We start from the raw sequence: 23,713 nt of genomic DNA, 5'->3' as shown, positions 1-23,713 counted from the left end.
GGCCTGCACCTGGACCCTGCACTCAGAAAGACTGCACCAGCTGCACACTTGGGCTTCACCACAAGAAGGACTTTGCCTGGCTTCCACTGGTTCAAGGAGGGACTCCCTGTTTGCTACAGGTGAAAAATTGCTATCCAGAGTCCCCTGCACCAACTCCTGAAAAAGTGACCAGCTGACCACTGTCCAGTGGCCAAAAAGGAGTTTGCGCCAGGTGCATTCTGGGAGTTGAAGTCCGCACTTCCCAAGGACCATCACAGAACTTCTGGACCCTTGGGGTGAGCTGTGGACCCCAAAAGAACCTTAAAAGAACATCTGGGTGAAGCCCCAGAAGTTTGGAAAAGATTGGAGAATTTTTGAAAAAAAGCTCCATAAAGTGACCGACCCGACGCGGAAATTCTAGCCGGCTTGCCTCAACCGCGACCCGGCCTGACTTCGTGGTTCGTCCCGGTAAAGAAAAACATCCAAAAAAGAGACTAAGTCCGAACGTAAAAAGTTGACCGGGACCTCCCAGCCATCGTATCCGAGAAGGGCTCCATGGACGTCGGATCAAGATCCAGGTTTACCCCGGTCGAAGGATTTTCATCTCGAAAAAACGACTAAGTCCGAAGGTAAAAATCACCACCGAGGAAACCGACTTCGCGTATCCGGACAAGGGCTCCAGGAGGTCGGATTCAACTGGCAGGTTCGTCCCGGGGAAGAAAAACATCAAAAAAGAGACTAAGTCAGAAGGTAACTTTTTAACCGAGGCCTCCTGCGACTTGTAGCCGAGCAGGGCTCCATCGCGGTCGGCCTGAAAGTTTTACTTTGCCCCGGTCCTGGTGCAACCAGATGACCCGATTGGCGCTTTTTGTTTCTAAGCGCTAGAAAATAATAATACTTTAAAAATTCATATCTCCGGTTCCCCTGAACCGATTTTAATTGTTTTTGTGTCATTTTAAAGATAAAAATATAAGCTATTTTTATAAATTGGTTTTGGATTTTTAAACTGTTTCCTGTGTTTTATTTAATTACTGTTTTGTGATATTTGAATGCTTTACACTTTGTCTCCTAAGTTAAGCCTTGACGCTCGATGCCAAGCTACCAAGGGTAGAGCTGGGATTAATTTACTGAGACCTAACTGTACCTATGTGGAGGTTAGTGGCTTGTTGCTAGGTGTAGGTACCTACCTGCCCTACCAATAACCCATTTTCCAACAAGTGGGAAAAAAGTTAACTTTCAAGCAAATTTGAGAAAGCAAGAACATTAATAAAGCAATTGTGAAATTGTAATTATAACATCAATAAAGAGATTTCAAGTATATCAAAGCTAGGACAATGGAAAAACAGAAATGCAAGAAAAAGGGGTGGAGCTTTGTTGAAAACATTGGCACACTGATGACCCTAAGCTTCCATTGTGGTTTTCTCCAAGTTTGTAAGTGAAATACCCTGCCCTTGCAGCCCTACTTTTTGTGGCCCTGCACCATTGTTACAACATGTATAAATCAGGTGGAGCCTGAAGTGTTGTTCACTAGTGTTCCACACACAAGCGTTATTTTGCACAGAGATAGCAACGGACGGTGGCAAAACAGAGCATTACCTGGACCACAGGAGTGGTTTTCTGGGGTAAGACCTCCGTCGCCACTGTGTCCCACTCCCTTGAGTGTTCGGACGTGCAGCGGGCAAGGGGGAGTACAAGTGGGAATTCTAACAAATGCACATAACGTGCCTTGTCGCCTGAGAAGCAAATTTGACCTTGTGTGTTTTCCTCGCCACATATTCGGGTACAGCAATTGCTCAGTGTAGGGAATAAATCAACGAAATCCAGATCTCACTAGCCTGTACTTCCATTAAAAACACATGGGACGGTCCAAACCCTTCTGTGGCATTTAGAAGTGCATGTACTATGATTCCTTCACGTGTTTCCTGTTTTAATGTAGTCACAGTCAAGGGCTCCAAAGCGCTGCCGGTCCCAAATCGACATCAAAGCAGGCAGCTTAAACCCTCGCCCCAGCAATTAATATTTGGATGTGCAATAAGTCTCAGAAGTGCAGGGCCAGCCGCACAACCGGCAATGAGTTACTGAAGCCGGTTTCCAGAGTCACTGATCTAGAACAGTTAGTGATGGGATGGACTCGAGGAACCGCTTGTAGCAGGGATGATGTTGAGTCTTAGATATTGAGATCTGGTCGGTAAGAGACTGGAGGGGTGGACAATAGAGCCAAACAAGGTGAGGAGAAGGGGCATAGTGGGAGATACATGTGGCAGGAGCACACGCTTGCTGCTGAAACTGCAGTGGCTGGGCTTCCTTAATGCAGGTTATTTGTTTTAATGAGGGGCATAATCTGCATGCATGCTTGGCCGCGGAGCCAATACACAATGCAAAGTGATAGGAGCTTGACAACATGGCAATTTGATATATTGCTTTCATACCCGGCGCCAAGAAAAAATCTACACGTCATTCAAACGACAGGCTGAGTTAATCTGTGGGCAACAGTAAAGCATCATGAAGGAATCCACTCTGAAATTCGACTTTAAGTCAAAGACAAACTTAAATCAATTTGTAACACATCAGTATGACAGAGCATAGCACATCCGATTATTTACGCACATTGAGAGCCTCCTCAATCGGAGATATTAGGGTAGAAGAATATCCTTGTAATCTGTGCTAGGGAGTCTGGGTGTGCCCACGACCCCTGCCCTCTGCCCTGCAGCCTCTGCACTGATCCCAATTCTGCAGGTCACAGCTGCACACCTGACCCCCACTACCCCGGTTTCTCTCCACACTCAATCACTGTTTGCTCAAGGATAAAGAAAGTCCAGGATCAGGCAATAAAAGGAGCAGAGCTGAAGAGGAGTGTGCGCATTTTGGGGGTGAGAGGACAGCCATAAACAAGGGGTGGGGAAAGAAAAGGAACAAGCAAGGAAGGAGGGAACCTGGACTCGCAGCTCCGAGGCCTGTGACCACTCTGCCTGCAGCTGCCCCACTTCTCTGAGCTGATACACAAGGTGTCCAGGCAGCCCACCCTGTGCCTCGGGCTATACATAGCATGGACCTGCCCGTTTATATCCTTATCAATATAAAAAAAAAACATTAAACTGTAAATGGAAAAAGTGAGCTACTGTTTTTATCCAGTGGCTTTCGCAAAGATGTTTTTAACCTCTCAGAAAGATAAAGTCACGTACAAAAAAATCCCGGGCCTTATAGTGAGTGAGATGCCTGTCACACTCACTACAGCACACACTGAACCACCCTTAGAGACTGTGTAACACGTAATAGGAATCAATGGAATGGTACTGGTATTTACCTCGAAAAGATAAACGGCCAAGTCGGCCCTGCAGTGTTTACAAAGATGTCATAGAGACCACAATAAATGATGGCTGGAAAGGTCTGAATAAATGACTTACACCGGAGAATCCACTGACAGCATTCCACTCCATCATTTTTAGCTCGTCTGAGTTCATTACAGCAGGGGCCTAACCATATGCAAATCAGTCTTGGCATCAAAAGTTTTGGTGCTGGCCCGGGTTGCTTTGAGCCATCCTCTGCGAAAAGAAACACGTATTGGCCTTACTGGGCCCGCATCCTTTGGTGAAATAGAAGGGCTTAGCACAATAGAGCGTACACCGGCCACTTAGACTCACAGCAGGGCCAAGAATGGCATGTCTGTGGCTATTACTTAAAGAACAGGGGCCTAGACGTACAAGGTACTTGCCTTCGGTAACGATATATCTGGTAAAGACATATTCTAGTTGCAAATTCCTTACCGACCCACCCATCCTCCCCGCACTGCGAACTAATTTTTAGGGACATTTACTTTCCTTTAAGGGCCCTAGTTTTGGCACACCATTCTCAGTGTTCTTCATGGCTCTGCGGTACTGGCATGAAAAGTTGTGAAAAGAAATTGGCGTCAGCGCGCCGGGGTGGTGCATATATACGACTGTGATGTCATCACAGCGATCACGATGCCAATGACGCCACATAACGGCACGGAGGGGTACTGCTCGAAGAAACATCTCCAGATCCAGTCTGACGACTTGGGAAATTCTACGTCTCTATCAGATAGGGCCACTGTAAAAAAGGCAATTGTGCAGCTGTGGCGTTTTCTACATAAATATGAATCTGCCACACTTAACTACGAAATCCAATTCCTACAGCATTACTTGATGATTTTAAGAAAAATCTTTTCTATCTCACATGGAACCAAAGTTAATAAACCTCTCCCATATAGGACTTCATACAACCATATTGCTGTGTTTATATGATACAAATAACAAGTGTTATAGTTACCAAATTTAGAAGCAATACATTTACCAACCTCAGGGTGATGGTAGGCTTGCCAGGGTGTGTGGTATACACCACATGCAAGCAGTGAGTGGCTAAGTCACCCAGAGATTTTGCCAGCAGTGAGCAACGACTTCTCTCAGTTTTCTGCAATTACGCTGAAACTCTCTCTTCTCTTGCACCCAAAACATCACAGCTCGCACACTGCAGGCCTCTTTCAATGGTGATGAAGATGCTGACTGAGTCCCATTCGCTTTTTTGCCTCTCAACCGAGAGGACAACAGGGGTTGCCTTCAAGAGTTGGGGCCATCTGAGGGTGTGTGAGCAAAATCAACATCAAAGAGGATTCTAATCCTTCTGTGAGACTCCCAGGAGTACAGGGAGCATTGCACTTGCCAACACTTATGGACCTTATGGACTTGGACTTAACACTTATGGACTTATGTACGCCATCCCCCTAGCTCATTATCAAAGCAGGTTGCCTCCTCTTCACTTATTGTCCTATCGCCTCCCAACTTCTTGCCACATCGTTATCAATGCAAGCCACCAGAAATTAACTTTTCACAAGAGGCCACCTCCTGTTTCACTGCGAGAGATACATTCACCGCTTAAACAAAAACACACCCAAAATGTGGCTCCTCCAGGTGCTAAAATGCAGGTGATATCATGCAACTCAATGGTTCCTATTAAGCTCTGCCTCTGAAGGGTGAAAGGCCCTGTCGGCTCTGCATGGATGCGACACATGACCTGTAAGTCACACAAAAATCCCTGCAGCAGGCACCCAGCCGACTCAGTTATCACGCTAAGCCATGACATGAACCTCACTAAATTCGGGACACTGTCTGGCAATAAAAGGGGTTTTATGAGATAACTTCTTCTCCCAGTGCCCCTTTGCACGTTTTAACCCCTTCACTGCGGTTCTATCCCATTCACCCAGTATTTAACTGACAAAAGCAGTCCCTGGGAAGAAGCACATGCAAGCTATCAGTTATGGGGTTGTAGGGCACTGTGAAATCAGACGAGGGCCTACATGGGACATGACAGAGCGGACGGACACAGGTGCTTGTTTACTGCAAGACTTATGGCAGGGCCTCATTTATTAGCATCAGGGTACAAGGCAAGAAGATAATGGGGGCAACTTATTTAATGGAAGACCTTATTTAACTGCATCATGGCATGCATGGAACCTGTGACCACTAGCTCAGCCCCACCCCCGGAGCTCCTGAGCCAATCTAGTTATGCTTCCTTGCTGAAATAGCATGAAAGCAGCGCAATGATTGTCTAGGTCAGGCGCTGCCAGTGCTCCTCAGGAGACTTGAGGGATCTGGCAGCAATCCCCTGGGCTCTTGCAGTTGCACAGGCAGGCAATGGTTTAAGTGCGCATGACCGGCAGGTCGGAGCAAAGCACCCATCCAACCCACCATGCGCACTTCACCACAACGAGGCCAGGAGCTGACCCGTATATCATCCAAGCTCCCCCACCCACCACATAACGTCTCCTGTAACAATAGGCAAACTTTGCAAAAAATAAAAGGAATCAAAACCACATTACACAGTAGGCATTTATGGGGTCCGCTTTTCAGGGGTGGCAAAACAAATAGGGGGGCGATGCCCCCACGCCCAAATAAAGAAACCGCCCCTGAAAAGTACCTAAACTTCCATGGCAAAGTTCATCTACAGTACTCTGATTCACACTCCAAGTTAATTAGGCATGGGTAAAATTTTAATTATGCTGGAGTAATTTTGTGTTCATCTTTTGACACAAAATATAGACAATTATGAGAATACGCCTGTTTGCATAATTATGAACGATATGGCACAAATATCCTACCGCAGTAGCAGAGGAACAACACACTTAGAGAGTGGCTGCTTCTTGTTACTGCTTGTGTTCTGTTGCATTTATCTATATTTTTTAGTGCAAAATGCATTGCATCCTCGGGTCAATTTTCAATGCAAGGGTGCATTTTGCACTAAGAAAATAGAAGTAAATGCTGAGTTCCATTCCTCGCATAATATTCCTGTAATTCTGACAACATTTTGGTTATACCAGAGAAATTTCTGTAATTTTGTCATACTCTTGACTCAAAGTTACCAAAATGTATGAAAATATGCCTGTTCACGGAATTTGACACACAAATCCTGTAATTTCAGGTAATTTTGCTGTAATTTTGCATAATTAAGATACAGGTAATTATGCTAGTTAGGCCTACCCTGAGGTTTATATTTCCCTCCCTCAACAGAGGCCCTACATGCACTTAGGCCCAGATTCTCAAAGGTATTATGGAACTCAGCACAGCGCTGCAGCCACAAATGCTGTGACAAGGAAAGAGCAGAAGATTGCCATATTCACAGAGATATGGCTCTCTCCTTCCCTCTCCCTAGCACCAGTGCTGATTTCAGCTGCAGTATGCCAAGCAACAACCTTGGCACCATAGTGCTAGGATGCATGTCTAAGTCTACCATAGGTTTTGTACAGGAAGGTAACAAAATACTATGGCTAGATAAGTAAAAACTTTTTCCTACTTTGATAAACAAATTCTCCTTTTAATGCATGCTTTTCAGCAGCGTCAATTTTTGGTGCTAAATCGTGTCTATTATTGTTAGTAGATAGGGTTTAGCTTCAAAAAGCATGGGTGGTTGCATGGGAATTCCTGTGTAACGCCTATATAACGCCCCCTTGAGGCAAAGTAATGCAAAGCAGTGTTATGCTCTGATCTGCATTACTTTTTGGTACTTTCACCACAAAACAGGTTTTGCACTGGAAAGTAAATCAGGAAAAAATAGTTTGTGCTGGTTGGTGTCACTTTTGTGATGTTAACCCAGTGCAAAATGTTTGAGAATTTCCCCCTTAGTATGTACCACAAAAGCTGACTCTCTAAAACATCACTGTTGGAAATTGGGTTACTGATTGAGGGGGGTGAAACCCTACTCAAGTAGCAAGCACAATCTGTCAGGATGAAACACAAGTAAACCCCACATTAAGCTATGCTTTGTCTCTCTGGTAGCCTGGCACAGAACAATCAGGATTAACTTAGAGGCAATGTGTAAAGTATTTATGCCGCACTTCAAACAGTAATTAAGTGAAAAGACAATACAAGAGAAATCCCAAACAAATTTAGATAGAGTAAAATGTAATAGATTATTTGACACCAAACCAACAAAAATGCAATCAGTGGAACCAGAGATATGCAGTTTTAAAGACTTATGTGTACATAGTGCCTAGAAGTGCAAAGCGCCAACTGTGGTCAACTGGTCATACCTGCCTGGGACAAAGTCACAAGCTTGGGCCGACCGTGATGGAGTGCGGGCTGGATACAGAGACCAAGTGAGTCCCGCTGAACAAAGTACCTTACACCCTGGTTTGCAAAGCATTGCAAGATCTTGCTTTGAAGATGTGCTGTGCCTCAGCAGTTCCGAGAAACAGCGAGGATGTGATGTGGAGTCCTGCAATGCATTGTGCACCAGCAGTTATGGAGAAGCTGTGGGGATGTGATGCAAAGTCCTGCATGGTTGTTGAGGATGCAGTTGAAGAGGGCTTATGATGTGAAAGCATGCATCGAGTATGTGTTGCCCAGTGGCAGTTCGGATGGGACTGCAGGCTGCAATGTGAAGTCCGGCATAAGAAATGCATTGTGCTGAAGTGATTTCAAAGCGGCTGTGAGGATCTGCATCGCGCTGCAGAGGTTATGCTTTTAGGACCGCAGCTTGGCTGGCAAAGCACCTTAGGAACTACTTCCAAGGGTTCATGACTGGAGGTGACACCTTTTGGGGGGAGGAGGGGGTTTAAGCTCACAGCAAGTAGAGTCTAGGGCCCATATTTATACTTTTTTAGCGCCGCATTTGCGTCATTTTTTCACGCAAAAGAGGCGCACACTTACAAAATATTATAAAATATGTATTTTGTAAGTTTGAGCCGTTTTTGCGTCGCAAATGAGGCGCTAAAAATGTATAAATGTATAAATATGGGCCAAGTTTCAAGGTGGTTGGCACCAGTTCTGAGGCTCTGATCAGGAGGCCAGCCAACCAGCCCTTGGAGTCACTCTGGTAGTCCTAGGTTCGCAATGCAAATCCAGTCCTTTCATTCAGGCAGCAGAGTAGCAGTACTTCTTTCCAAGCAGCACACCACTCCTTCTGAGTCTTCCACAGGCCCAGAGTCCTGAAGAGTTGGGTTTGAGAGTCTATTATTTATATCTGATGCCAGCTTTGAAGTAGGAGAAGGTTTTGGAGGTTTCCATTGCCAAAGGTGTTTCGAATGTCCTGCCTCTCTGCCCAACCCACCCCCTGTTTGCCTGGAGTCACTAAACATTCGTGTCAAACCCTTGGTGAATCTATGCAGGCAGAGTCTTTGTGATGTGCAAGTGTGATAAGTGACACTTCCTTCCCCTCATCAAGTCATAGATGGCCCATTCTGCCGACACCTATTGCCCTTAGTTCCACTGCCCTTTGTTCCACCGACTGACGCTTTTCAACATCTACATGGCCCGCTAGCCAAGACCATCAAACAACACATGCTAAACAGTCTCCTACGCTGATGATACCAAACCGATCCTCTCCCTGTTCAACGACCCTGTAAAGGCCAAGAGAAATTTCCATAATGGAGTGAGAGCAGTCGCCGCCTGGATGGAAGCCAGCTGCCTCAAACTCAAATCAGAAAAGACGGAGATCCTCGTAATCGGCTCCACCCCTTCCACCTGAAACGACTCCAGGTTGCCTACCGCACTGGGAACCGTCCCCGCCCCCACAGGCCATGCATGGAATCTGGGCATCATCCTGGACTCCTCTTTATCCATGATCCGCCAAGTCAACGCTGTCTCGTCGTCATGCTTCCACACTCTCAGACTCCTGTGAAAGATCTTCAAGTGGGTCCCCTCCAACACGAGGAAGACAGTACCCCACGCAATCAGTAGCAAACTGGACTACGGCAATGCACTCTTTGCCAACATCACCAAGAAACTACAATCAAGACTACAAAGAATCCAGAATGCAACAGCCAGACTCATCCTGGACATCCCCAGACACAGACACATCTCCTCCCACCTCCGAGGCCTACATTGGCTCCCAGTCAACAAGCACATCACATACAAACCCCTGATCCACACCTATAAGGCACTGCACAACATAGGACCAGCATACCTCAACCACTGTCTCGCCTTCTACATACCCAAAAGACAACTCTGTTCTTCCCAGCTCGCCCTCGCAGCCGTTCCCAAGGTCTGGAAAAGCACAGCAGGGGGAAAGATCCTTCTCCTACCTTGCAGCCCAGACAAACTACAAAGCTACCTTCCTAACTCAGGCAGATCGCATCACTGAAGCAGTTCAGGAAGGACCTCAAGACTTGGCTCTCCAGCTGAGCAGCACACCTGCAAACAATTCCTTGCGACATTAGATTAGCTGCACTTTAGAAATCATTGATTGATTGATTAGGAGCAATGCACAAAGACCAGCTGTCAGCTACATCTAGTTATGGGACCTAGGCTGCAAACACCAAATGTTTAGGACAAGAAAATGCCAACTTTCTAAAGTAGAATGTTCAGAATTGTGACTTAAAATCCGACTTTACCACTAAAGAGGGTTTGAAATTACAATTATTTAGACACCAAAGTAGACATTCCTACCTGCTCTCAATTGAAAGGTATCCTATGGGAGAGGCAGGCCTTTCAGTAGTGAAAAACAAATGTAAGAGTTTTTCACTACCAGGATATGTAAAAGTTAAAAGTACATTTTCAACTTTCTAAACTCAGTGCACCATGCCCTATCGGCTGTTCAGGGCCTACCCTAAGAGTGAACTATATGTTTTAAAAAGATGGTGTAGGCCTGGCCAAGTAAACCACTTTACAACTGTCCACCCAGGCTACAATGGCAGGCCTGAGACATGTTTAAAAGGCTACGTATGTGGGTGGTAAAATCAGTGCTGGAAAAGATGTACTATCATATTTGTCATTGTTTCCAATTTCTTAGCAGTAGCTAAAATAAATCTATGTTTATTTCATGACTCCACCCCTTGGGACTCAACCTCCTTCCCTCTGCCACTGGTGATATTTAAGAAAGACGTCTCACCATGGGGCTCCACCTGGTGGCTTATGGATGTCTGTCCTACTCCAACGCCCAGCTCACAAGTAAGAAACCTCAGAATCAATATAGCCAACTAATTGCACATGGTAGTCCAAGTAAAAACAGTTGCCTCATCCTGCTTCAACACCCTAAGGATGCTAAAGAAGATTTTTAAGTGAATACCATACAGCATCGGGAAAACGGTCACCCAAGCCCTCATCACCAGCAAACTGGACTACAGGAACATCCTATATGCAGGAATAACCAACAAGCTCACAGACAGTTCAGAACGCAGTAGCCAGACTTGTCCTCAACCTCTCATGCCTAGCCCACATCACACCTCAACTTAAGGAACTCCAATGGCTCCTGATACACAAGCACATACACACTTTGAACTCCTCACCCACCCCTACAAGGCACTTCACAACACAGGCCCTGCCTACCTGAAGAGCCGCATTTATTTCCACCAACCTTCCTGACACCTCCGCTCTACAGGACTCGCCCCCCGCCACACCCCACGCATAAACAAAAGCAAATAGGGGATTGTGACGTCCCATACCTGGCCACCCCTCCCCCCACAAACAACACATTAGAGCCTCCCTCCTCGAATTCTGCTGGTAGCTGAAATCCTTGCTCTTGGAGTGAGACCTCCAGAGCGGACATCATACACCTACATCTAATATTAGACTGTTGAGATTTTGGGCGTACAATGCGTTTGATACCTATTGTGATGCTGTGCTATATGTGGTTTATATCTCAGGATGATAAGTACAGTGATTTTCCTCTTACACCACTCCATCTTCAGTCCTATCTTGTTGAATCAGCCCTGTTCTGAAGTATCAACCTATCCCTAATCGCCTCACTTTCCTGTCTCCACAATAACTCAGGTTCCTTCACCCGACGCCTGGATTACGTGCCCCCTTCTTGCCCTCATACTTCTCCCCACCACCACCGTCCTAGTTACACCCTTCCCTTATCCCCACCACCCTCCTCCTCCACAATTTCCCAACATGGCCACCGCTCGAATTAAGTCTGGAATTAATTGCTACAAAATCATCTACCCTTCTAACCTGACTAAAGCTGCAGCAAAACGTTTCAAGCATAACACCATTGAATGTTTCCCCTATTCCCTTTTTGTCGATCAGTTTTACAATGGTCGGTATGGGGGGCTCAAAAACGATCTAATTTTTTTCACGCACGACATACCCTCTTGGTCTACCAGCTTTTACAATTCCTTTAACGTCACCTCCTCCTCCTCTATCCCTCATGGGATACAGCTAAAAATTTCCCCCTCTGCGGGTTTTAACGGCTCCCTCACTATCTCACTCTATAACAACGGTATTGTTATGATCCAAGCCAAAGACACCGTTCTCTCTCTCTTTGACCGCCTCTTCCCTTCCCTACTCCCCTCCCCTGCGACTGGGCTATCCCTTGACTCTCCATCTAGCTCCACCAATTACTCCCTTTCTCCTCCCTTGACCCCCCCACTCTACAATAGGCTGCACCCTGGGGAGGCTCAGGTCGACCCTCTTCTCTCCCCTCCCATTCCTCCCCCCTCACAGTATGCCCCTCCCCTCTTCACTTCAGCCCTACCTCTAGCTAACACGCTCCTCGTCCATTCTGCACCGTCCCAGCACTCCATTCTCATCCCCTCCCCCCTATCCCTTCCGGCCACCCCCCTTAGACCACCTCTCCTCCAGCCCTCTCCCCTTGTCTATGTTCCCTACGTTCCCCTTGTTCCCTCCTCCTCTCTGCTTTTCCGCCCACTCCTCCCCTCACTATCTACCCCGATTTCCCCTCAAATACATTCCATCTCTCTCCCTCCCCACTCTCCTCCAGCAATGCTGTGCTATCCCCTTCCCTCCCCTGGTAACCCCTTCCCTCCCTCGGACCGAGCAGAATCACTTCCTTTCTTCAACTTCCCTTTCTCCCAATCCCCCCCACTCTGCCTGATACCCGCTCCCTCACAGCCACCTCACTTAGCTACCAGGACCTATCCAACCCCCTCCCCTCCCTTCCTTCCAAACCTCCCTAATCCCTATGACTCCTCACTCTCCTCCCCTCTCCTACCGCCCCACCGCCCCAATCCTATCCTATCCTATCGCCCCCTAATTTTGCCCTTAATTCCTATCCTTCTTGCAACGCCAACAACGACAACTCTCCTCTCACCCCTGGCGCACCAACTCCTGCTCTGATTAAAAAACCTTTCCCCACCCCTGAACCCTTTACCCCTACTCCCCTCCTGTTCCCCCACCTTTCCCTACCGTACACTGCCTAGTGCACCCCCTCCTGTTTCCATCGAGCCAACCAACATGCTGTGCTCTTCCTTACTTTCTCTGGAAAATAAGCTAGGCTCTCTAATCACCGCCATCTCCCAACTTGAAGCTACCATTTTAGTTTTAAGCTCCAAGATCTCGACTTTTCCACACACCTCAATTCCTTTGGCAAACACTCACCCTTCCACGAGATGCACCTCACCCCCACACCCCAGTATAGCTAAGCATAGCCTGTCGTCTGCAATTCCACACAAGCACTCGAACGCCACCCTTCCTTCACTTCCACTTCCCAGTAACCCTGTTATCTACACTATTCCGACCATCTCCTCTGTCAGAACCTCTCGCCCACCTAAACCCTCCCGAGCGCCCTCATATAAGTACAATATCCGTATCACCCCTCATAGCCCAAGTGCCCCCGTCACCAAAACAGTTGCGTCAGAGCTGCGCTGTTTGCTCCACAACTGCAGATCTGCAATAAAACACAAACTTGAAATCTACGATACCATCAACTTGCACAATATTGACATGCTCTTCCTCACAGAGACCTGGTTCAACGATACCTCTCACTCTATGTTTGATCTCCTTGTACCCACAGGCTATTCTATACTTAGAAATGACAGAATTGATAAAGTTGGGGGAGGTGTTGCAGTCATCTTTAGAAACTCCCTTCAACTTAAGGCTCTTCCTAACAGCTCCTTCCACACTTTTGAATGCCTATCTCTTGAGCTTCAATTGCACCACCGCTCACCTCTCAGATTCCATGCTATTTACCACCCGCCTGGTAGCAGGCCATCGTTTATGGAGGAACTCACGGACTGCATCAGCGACCAATACACGCAAAGTGACAATCAGATCTTCGTGGGTGACTTCAATGTCCACTGGGGCTCGCCTCAAGACACCTATGCGAATTTGCTGGCCACCTTCCTCTCTGCAAACGATCTTATCCAACACTGCACAGAAACAACACACTCTAAAGGCTCAATCCTGGACCTTGTTATTTCTAAAGCAGGCTTGCTGACTATCGCTACCCCTATTCATGTAGACTGGTCGGACCACCTCCTCATCCCATTCTCTCTTCACCTATCACACTCTATAACTCTTGGCCAGCCTAAGAGGGCTACTTCCTGGTTCCGTGACACGAAAAATATTGACCTCAGTACCCTCTGTGATTCTGCTTTGCTATCACTTCCAAGGCTAGACCCGGACCTAGATGTTAACAAACTCACCTCCCAATGCCTCACAGTCCTTGCAGTCGAAATCAATAATGTCGCTCCTCTCCAAAGCAAAAAGAAAAGGCCCACTCCCTCAGCACCTTGGTTCAACAAATCCCTCTATGAAGAAAGGAAGTTCCTAAGAGCCCTTGAGAAACAATGGAGACAAGCGCCCTCCACTGAAAATTTGGCCACGCTTCGTTCAGCAAGATCCAAGTACCACAAGCTCATCTTCCTTGGAAAAGCGTCACACTACAAATCCCTCCTTGACTCAGCCAAAAATAGACCCAAAAAACTATTTGACCTCATCAAGAACCCAAGCAGCTCTCCCCCAACCTCCAAATTGGAAGATTCCACAAAGAAAGCAGCGAAATTCGCTGTATTCTTTGACGAAAAGGTAAAATCACTTGTAGATCAGGTCATTCATCCTACCCATACAGAGGAGCGCAAATCCTTAACCATTTAGCAAAACTTTGACCCCCATCTCTGACGATGCTCTCCTTAAATGCATCCTCGATACAAAGCCCTCTAACCATTCTCTTGACCCCATCCCTAGTGCCATTGCCATTGACTTCTATACTAACTCTCTTTCCTATTGGACCACTTTGGTCAACCTCTCCCTCAGTCAAGGCTCCCTTCCTGTTTCCTTCAAAACTGGACAGGTCACCCCTCTGCTTAAAAAGCCCACCGCTGATGCGAACGACCTCAACAACTACCGTCCCATCACTAACCTACCCTTTCTTGCGAAAATCACAGAAAAATGTGTAGCGAAACAACTTTCTCGCCATATCAAGGATAATAATCTTCTTGACAATTTCCAGTCCGGCTTCATTCAAAACTGCAGCACTGAAACAGCCCTGCTGCTAGTGATTGATGACGCGCTGCGGATACTCGATTCAGGGGAGTCTTGTCTTCTAATTCTTCTTGACCTTTCTGCAGCCTTTGACACTGTCAATCACAACACTCTCCTTAACACTCTTCAACAGAGAATGGGCATGGAGGGCACTGTGCTCAAATGGTTTGCCTCCTTCCTCTCTGATAGATCCCAAATGATCAAAATAGCGAACAGTCTCTCAGCTCCTTTAGCGGTCAGTCAAGGTGTTCCTCAAAGCTCCATACTTGCACCCACACTGTTCAATCTCTATTTAGAACCGTTGGGAAATCTCCTGAGTAAATCCGGGATCCACTATCATCTATATGCGGATGACACTCAGATTTACCTTAAGGTGGCCTCCAATCACGATCTCTCCTTCCTTAGCTCTACTCTCGACTGCATTCAAAACTGGATGTTAACTCATCAACTGATCCTGAATCCCTCCAAAACAGAATTCCTCCTCCTCTCCTCCTCACTTTCTCATCCCCCAGTGCAATCATGGATGGATCAGATCAATCTAATGAACAATAAGCCCATCATTGTCGAGAGCGCAAAATCCCTTGGTGTCGTACTCGACTAAAAACTCAATCTACTCTCCCACATCGACTCCATTGCAAAGTCTGCTCGACACCAACTGCGCCTTCTTTGGGGAATTTGTCGCTTCTTCCCAGAGCACGACCTTAAAACTCTGGTCCAATCGCTGGTTCTCTCCAGATTGGACTACTGCAACTCTCTTCTTACTGGCCTTCCCAAATCCCACCTTTCCCCCCTGAAGTCTATTCTCCATTCAGCAGCTCGTTTCATATATGGGGCCAAAAGAAGCGACCACATTACACCCATTTTATCCACCCTCCGTTGGCTTCCCATAGAGGCAAGATCTATCTACAAAACTGCATGTATCACCCACAAAGCCTTGCACTCCTCCTCCCCTCGCTACCTGGTGAATAAACTGAAACTCTCTGGGGGCTCCAGACCATCACGTAATGCAGAAAAGTTATTGCTTGAACCTCCCATTTTCAAGAAGGAAAGATCGATGGCCCAATCCTTTTCAGGCAACGCGGTGAGAATCTGGAACTCACTTCCGCCTAAGCTTCGGACCACCACCTTTTCCCAGGCCTTCAAAACTGACCTCAAAGCTCTCCTCCTTCAAAGACACTTCCAAATTTAATTCAAGCCCTCTATTTTCTGAAGGAAGTCCTTCCATTATAGGAAATTCTGTTCTCCATGCCTATAGAAGTGCCTTCCCAGGGTGTTTTTGTGTTTTGAGTGTCTGCCATTTAGTGCAGTTTTATACCTCTACATGTATTTTGTACTCTTTTGTATCATGCACACGGCACCTTTCCTTTTACAACGTATCATTTGCTACCTCTTTTATCTTGTTTGCTTTTGATACATGCACAACGGCCACCACTGCCTCATGTAACGTAACTATTGTTTTAGTGTTTTGAGTGTCTACCATTTATTGCTATTTTTTCTTTTTTTTTCCTCTACTCGTACTTTATTTGCTCTTGTAACCTGCACACGTCACTTTCTCCTTTCGTATTGTCTCATGTAATGTAACGTTTGCGTTTGTAACAGGCTCACTTGTAATTCCTCTCCTCTTGTATCTTTACTTTGCCTATTGTGAAGCGCTCTGACACCTTAGGGTAAAGTCCGCGCTATATAAAAACGCATTAAATAAAAATAAATAAATACCAGCAGCGCCCGGATATCCTCGCGGGTTATTAGAACACTATAAAGATACAAATAACAACACCTGGACCCCCAATCGTGGGTTCCCGGGGTGCCTATTTTCCAGTTTCAGCACTGAATACCTTTGCAAAGCAGAAGCTTGCTTGTGCTATCAATTAAGCACGAATGGTGCTGTATTAAAGAAACGCGGATGCACGCGCTCAGAGGGCGCACGTGAAAGAGCGACGAGACGGTCTTTAAAATTCCATGCTGGCTCTCTGCGTTACCCAGCGGCCCAGGCTGCTCACGCGCGTCAGAGCTGAGGGCCAAGCGGGTGCTTTTCACGGTCTCTGCGTTTGCAAACTCGTGGCTCCCAAACGCACACAGTCTCCTCGACCCCTCGAATCTCGCAGCTATAAGGAGCTGCTTTGGACTGCAAGCGCCACTGCTGTAACTGCTTCCGAAACAATGGAAGCCGTTCAGTGACTAACATGCTTACACAATGCAGGACGGCTGCAGATCAATCGCCGAAACCTAATCGGCATTTGCATAACTCGCGTTCATCTGCCAAGGAGTCGGGAGCCGAAACCTCAGCAGGGAGTAAGCCGTCTTGCATTGCTATGAACCACAAACACACTTTTTTCTCCTCTCTCATCACCACCCTCCCCTCTGTTATTTTTTCAGCAAACTACAGCACATTTTGACTCTGCTTGGAGAGTTTGTCTGTAGAGGTTTGTCCTCAGAGACCTGCGCGGATGCGCTCATGTGAATGCGACCGACAACCATGACGGGTGGAACGAGCAGGCCTCAGTGCTGGTGAAATGGGTGCGGTGCGCGGTTCCGTCACAGTTATGATGTCTAGTGGTGTGCGGCTCTCAGTCGGGGAAAAGAGCAACGGAAACGGTCTGAATTAGAAAAACATTTTTAAATGGTTCTTGACGCAAAAGGAACCGACTCTAAAGGTGATGTAAATACACCCGATTCCACAATGTATTTTAATCGCAAACCATTCTTCATATCAGCTCTCTTCCAATAAATAAAGGCGTCTACATAGGTAAATATACAGCGGCGCTTTCTCTGCTGGAGCTTCTAGGTGGTTTCATAGCCAATGATGTCACCCGGACTGCCGACGCAGAACGGACAAGTTTGATGACACAAAGGTTAGCTACTCTTTTATGGCACGTATGGCCCTTTTTAGTCTATTCTTTTCCTTGTTTTACCACCCATGGATTAGCTGTGGAGTCAGAGGGGACCCAAAACATGCCTAGTTATAAAGGCTGGCCACCTACTGCCCCCTTCTCATGAGTACACAGCTCCTCGTTCTTTAATTTTGGGGGAAGGTGTAGTGGGGACCAGAAGCTTCCACTTAGAATCGCCCTGTCAGTCTGAAACAAGACTGCTGAGACCCATGAATGCTTGCGGGCCTGTACACATCACGTGGAGGGCACCAAGCAGGAGTCAACACCACAGCACCCTCTATTCCACCGCTTCACCTAGGGGGGATCGCGGGGAACAGAAGACACTGATCACAACCCGCCATTCCACCACAGCCCTTCTGTCTGGGAAGACCGGGCCAAAGCCCAAAACCCACCATTTCACCACTTCCGTGGGGTCTGCGTAAGGCAGGGAGACACAGGGCGGTCGCCGTGGAGCAAAGCTAATTACTAGGGTTTGGGAACCCTGATTTTACCTGGATACTCGAAAAAGCCAGGATATATATCACATAACCAAAGTGAAATTAATAATTGGATGTATACTTCTGCTAGTTATATAAACTCTAATCAAGATATACTTATTTATGTCTCTAATAGATACATCTTTGCTTTACTCGCTGCTTTAATTAGGATAAATAAAAATAAAATAAAAAAAGTTCTGCAACATTATTTCTCCGTCAGGCACACAGTCTGCAGCATGGTGTAAGGTAAGTCTATACCTTGCATTCACCGGCTCTGAAATAGTTTAGGACACATACAAAAGGTAAGACAGGAATATGTCCCAAATAGGCATTATTTAAAGATAGGAAGGAGTTTCATTACACTGACAGAAAAAAACAAAGTAATTTTTTTTCCAGGAATGCATGCAGAATATATGGGACATTTTAGTAACAGACTATCCAAATAAGGAGCACTAAATGTAGTTTTCTTCTAAAGGGAAAACCCCTTAATTCTATCCAGCAGTATGTCTTATCCATCCACTTTCAATCAGTTCTGACCTATAATATGGATGATAATTTTGTCTACGTTACTTTATATGCATCTGAAGTTGTTTGGTGTCGCCCGCAAATAACTGCAAGAATGCATACTCATTATACTACAGCTGAACACATGGACAGATAATAATTTTGTTCAATCAATAACGAGCGAAGGCTGGATGTGCGCCACATTAAAGACTGCAAAACTATTAAACTATCAAACCCAAAGTAAAAATAGTTAAACCAACGGAGGGGCAATTTGTTCATCAGTTTGACCACCATACGTCTCACCTAATAGGAAAGCCCAAAGATGTAAGCCAGGCAGTCACAAAAGAGAACCATGGGACTAATGATGGGCTCAAGTATGAAAACATATCAATGACCGAGACTGTGATGAAAGTGGTCTATTTGTACGCCTTGGTTGTGAGACCTCAGCGTGTAATACACTCACTATACTGACTTGTAAAACCTTTAGCTCAAACCTGGCTAGCTGTGTCTTTGAGCAGTCAGGCTTAAATAAAGGAATAAGTGTAAAGCATTTAGAAGTAACAAAACAACGAAATAAAAATGTCACACAACAAGAAATAAATCTAACACCAATTTATAAAAATAGATCTTATTTTTATGGTTCATTAGATACCAAAATGAATGAAATCCGTCAGAAGGTTCCGGAGATATATATTTTTAAGTACAACATAAATCACAGCTGTTCATTGAAAATTTAAACAAATATTGGTAACTACCATGGATAGCGGAAACTCTGTAAAACGCTTATAAAGCTGTGTTCAAGCACTCCGGACCGTTTCAGGCAACCAACTCTGGCAGGGAGCAGGTCAAGGGGACCAGTTAGGATTTCTAGAACAGTTACGTTGTCACCCAAGCAGTCCAAAGGACAGTTCCAGACTCTGAGAAAACCGGCATAGACTTTAATGGAGTGGTCCTGATGTAAGGAATACACGCTGCTAAAGATGCTTTAAGATAAGTATGCTGTGCAGTCGACGAGGGACCTTCTGGGGATACTCCTTGGTCCACAGTCCTGGTGGAGAGGCTATAGGCACAAGGGTCGATGTCCCTTAAAGTCCTGGTGCGCCCAGCAAAAGTCAAGATGCCACTGAACGACTGGTCTCTTTTCACAACTGAACCAGCCGCTCCCTTTGGTGAAGGCTAGTGTTTCCGCCTGGGTGACCAAACTGCACTCCGACAACTCTCCTAGGTCAGACAGACTAGGGTACAAATTTTGAGCGTTGGGACTGTCTCTCTTTGGCTGCGCGTCAATGGTCAGTGGCAATCAAGCAATTGAGGCTACTGACTAGATAAGGCGGGCTTTCCCAGCTGTTGTGGCCCTGGAGCTGTAATAGAAAGTCAGCCAACTGACTCTTCGAGTTCACCTCTTCTGTCTAGGGCTCTGAGCAACTTTTTCATGAGCCAGGCACCACAGCACAGTCCTATCTTCGCTAGGCCAACAATCAGCAGATGCAGTCCAGTCAGTGGTGAGGCCTCTCTTGCCAGGTCCATGGACAATAGGGCAGTCCTTCAGTCCTCTCTCCAATCCAGATGTGATTTGAGGTCTTGGTTCCATATTTATGCCCAGAACGTGCCCTTGGAGGATGTAGCCATTAAATGCACATTTTATCTAGTTGGGTTAAGATTTCTCAGTGGGGTGTATCATCAGAACAATGATCCCTGCTTGTGAATATGACAAACTAGAAGTTGTGATCACCAAGAAGGGAGATGCCGTAGTCAGTGCTTTAAATGGGCCGGTACTGAGTACCGGCACTTTTTAATTTTGAGAGGGAGAGTACCGGCACATCTCAAGAAAAACGTAATACTTTTAATTGGAGAGTACCGGCACTTCTGGGAAACAAGCAGGTACTCTGGCACAGAGTACCTGCACTTTAATTTTTTCATTTCAAGCACTGGCCGTAGTGAAGAAGAGGCACCCCACAATTCTAATAAGCAAATGGATTCATCCATATGTGAGTTTGTAACTTGGACCTTAAGACATTTAAAACATGCTGCAAATTCAGTTGACATTATCTACCACTTCCACAGTTAAAGCAGGTAAATAGCTCTCTCACCTTGGGGTTCTTCACTGACCACAGCCTCCATATTTTCTCCCTTAACATATTCTGCGTTAAGACCTTCTGCAAAGTCAAACATAGAGAGCCAGAACATAATTAAACAAATTACTGTAAACCTTCAGACTTTCCCATCATAATAACATGTCTGTATATAAACTTATTTTCAACCACCTCACCCCTTCCCATTTCATTAGAAAGAGCACCTACTGAGAAAATTACATTACTGCTTCTATTCTTCCTTAGGTTTCAAAGCATCAGAAAAAAACATTGTTATGTCATGTTATAATTTCTGAACTGAATTTTTGCACATAAAACACATTTCTGTGCTGTTTAAAGTAAGAAAAAGAAGTGGAAAAAATATGCAAAGTTGCAGAATCAATGTGAAGGAATTATTTAGATTACAGTGCACAGTAGCCAGGTTTTTAATTTCTTTAGAACATTTGAGATACTCCCTTTCTCTTTTTTCAGGTAGCAATTTCAATAACTCTAGCTCATTCAGATGCTTATGGTGTGGGCAACACGCAGGCCGCATACAAACATACACATGTGCGCTAGGGATAGCAGTGCAAGGATCTGGAAACATAGCTGCCAAGTGGACCTGCATACATTTTTGACACCCTGAGCCATTCCAAGCTTTTAAGCCAAAAGCAGTTTACATTCGGAGACTTGTGGTTTCACTTTTACCAATTTAAGAATGGGATTTAACAATCCCGCCATGCAGAGTGTTGGAGACTGAAAACCAGGTTTGGCTGAAAAGATCACATGCGATATAGTTACCAAGCAGCTATGAAATACATCAGGGGTTCCCAACCTTATGACTTCTATGGACCCCCACTTTATCATTACTGGAACCTGGGGATCCCCAATGAATCATTATTGGAATATAGGGACCCCTCCCTCCCACCTCACTGAGTCATTACTGTAAGCTCGGCCTATACATTGTCGATGATTTGAAACACAAAACAATACACCTAAAATACAGAAACAAGCATTCATAAAGCACACACACAAATAACACTATTTAATTTGCAAACAAATATAAATAAAAAAATAATTTTAACAGGAGGGTTGGAGGTTTTCTTTATTCAACTGAAGCCACGCATCATCCATACTGTATTCTCTTCGATGCTCCGGCACTGCTCCCACAAATCAATCAGTGGATTCTAATTTAATTTTTTGCCTCCAAATTCAAAATCGCAGATATTTAAAGTATGTTTTAAAATGTTCAGTTGTACATTTAGCCATTTTATTTATGTATACTTTATTAATCTGTTAATATTATTTAATTTTCTAAGCAGTCGTGGACCTCTCAGGAGGCTTCGCGGAGCCCCGGGGTCCACCTGGATGTTAAGGGTCATCACTGTGGGCGCTCTCAATAATCAATGTTATCAACCATGCCACAGGAAACACTCATTTTCAAATGCTGGAAACAGTAATCAAACTACCTTGGAAATTACCTTTTCTAAAATCACCCATATAGAGAAGCAATGTCACAATTTATGCACAATATGTAAACTAAAAGTGTGCATGAGAAATATGGTTTGCCAAAATGGAGTTGCTTTTGCTGTTTTGCCACCTCTGAATTTTGGTCATGTTTTAGTATCAGGAGGACCTGTGCTCTACTCGCAATAAGATCACTTGTGAGTATTGTGCAATCACTTTTCAATCAAATGCAGAGGCCCAGAACGGCAACTCGAGTGAGAAAGTATTACCCGTGCCATATAAACACACTACAAATCAAAGCTACTTGGGTATGTGGTTGCAGGGCTGGTGGTTTGGTACTTGTTGCACAAGAGGAATGTTAACAGACACAATCTGGCAAAGCCTGTTGCACAAATCGATTCCTATGTCCAACTGCAGCAAAATACGAAATCGCACATTTCTTTATTATTCTATTGGAATAGGTGTTTGCATTGGGTGCGAATGAGAATTGTTGAATTCGACAGCATAAAGCACTCAACGTCTCACACAAAATGGAGTAATATGTCCTTAGCTTTTTTACTTTAACGCTAACTTATGTACGGAAGTCTAGTGAGGTGCTGGGCGCACACAATAGCACTGTTGACCGATGGAGTTAGCAAAAAAAAAACAGAGAAGAAATTTTATTTTGATAAATACTGTTACCCTTTTAACTACTAACTTTTAACTACCAAACCTTAAACTTAAAAAGGTAATCCATGAAGAATTTGCAGTTGTAAAATATTATTTTAAAACAAATAAATACAAACCATCACACTTGAAGGATTTTATGATTTCCATACCGGACATCAAAATCCAACTTCAACAGTTTAAAACCTACTGAGTTCCACTCTCCCTTCCTGTTATGGCACACATGTACATTTATGTCATAATCTATTCAACAAACACTTCTGGTGCATTTAAGGTGGGACAAAAAGGATAACAGCTGAAACAATTTGGAGGAGACACCCACGTTACAAACTCATACTCACTGCTTAATTTGAGCCACTGGCACTTATTTTCTGCCTCAGATATTTTCCGAGTGCACGAGTCGGGAAAAAGCACAGATCGGAGAAAGAGAAAAAGAGCAAATTTCTCTTAAAGGGAGAAAGCAGGAACCACCCAGAGCGAGAAAGGGGGGCAGGGAGTGTAATAAACACCACCAGCCTTGAGATTTGGCGCGTCGATGTTTAACTGCACTGGCCACTAACTTCTGAGCACAGCTTCGGGCACCGGCACTATTCCATTCACAAATTAAGCACTGGTCCTACTTTGTGTTCAGCAGTTCTACCAGGTGATCGAGAGATAGAAACAAGTGTCTCCCTCATTATTCGGTTTCCTTATCGGTTTATTTTATTTATAATTCTATTGTACTTTTCTACGAGGTCTGGGAAGAAGTCTACTTTTTGGCCCGTCCGTCCTTACAGGCAAAGTAAATAACACACCCTGTGAGAAATTGCGACTCCTCAATTTAGGAGTTTCGTTCAACTCTTGAAGTGGCTTCTTAATGTTGCCTTGAATGAAATATTTCAATCTACCTGACATTTCATAGGGTCAAAGGCAGTAGGACATGAAGGTGAAAGGTTGTGTTAAGTCACCGGAGAATTAGGGTGAAGGTACACCACTGCCTCCAAAGCAGT

General features: G+C 45.2%; 1 protein-coding gene across 3 annotated transcripts in view; it reads right to left on the bottom strand.

The window, feature by feature from the left end:
- CD99L2 (CD99 molecule like 2) overlaps window positions 1–23,713 on the bottom strand; it is a 584,389-nt gene that overhangs the window by 17,441 nt on the left and 543,235 nt on the right. For all 3 annotated transcript variants that reach the window (XM_069212400.1, XM_069212402.1, XM_069212401.1), the window contains one exon: window positions 20,613–20,678. In XM_069212400.1, the coding sequence (XP_069068501.1) occupies window positions 20,613–20,678 (66 nt within the window). The remainder of the gene's footprint in view (window positions 1–20,612; window positions 20,679–23,713) is intronic.

Source organism: Pleurodeles waltl, chromosome 2_1, assembly GCF_031143425.1.
Source record: "Pleurodeles waltl isolate 20211129_DDA chromosome 2_1, aPleWal1.hap1.20221129, whole genome shotgun sequence".
Lineage (NCBI taxonomy): Eukaryota > Metazoa > Chordata > Amphibia > Caudata > Salamandridae > Pleurodeles > Pleurodeles waltl.
Note: the sequence above shows the minus strand (reverse complement) of the source record. Positions and strands in the feature narration are given on the sequence as shown.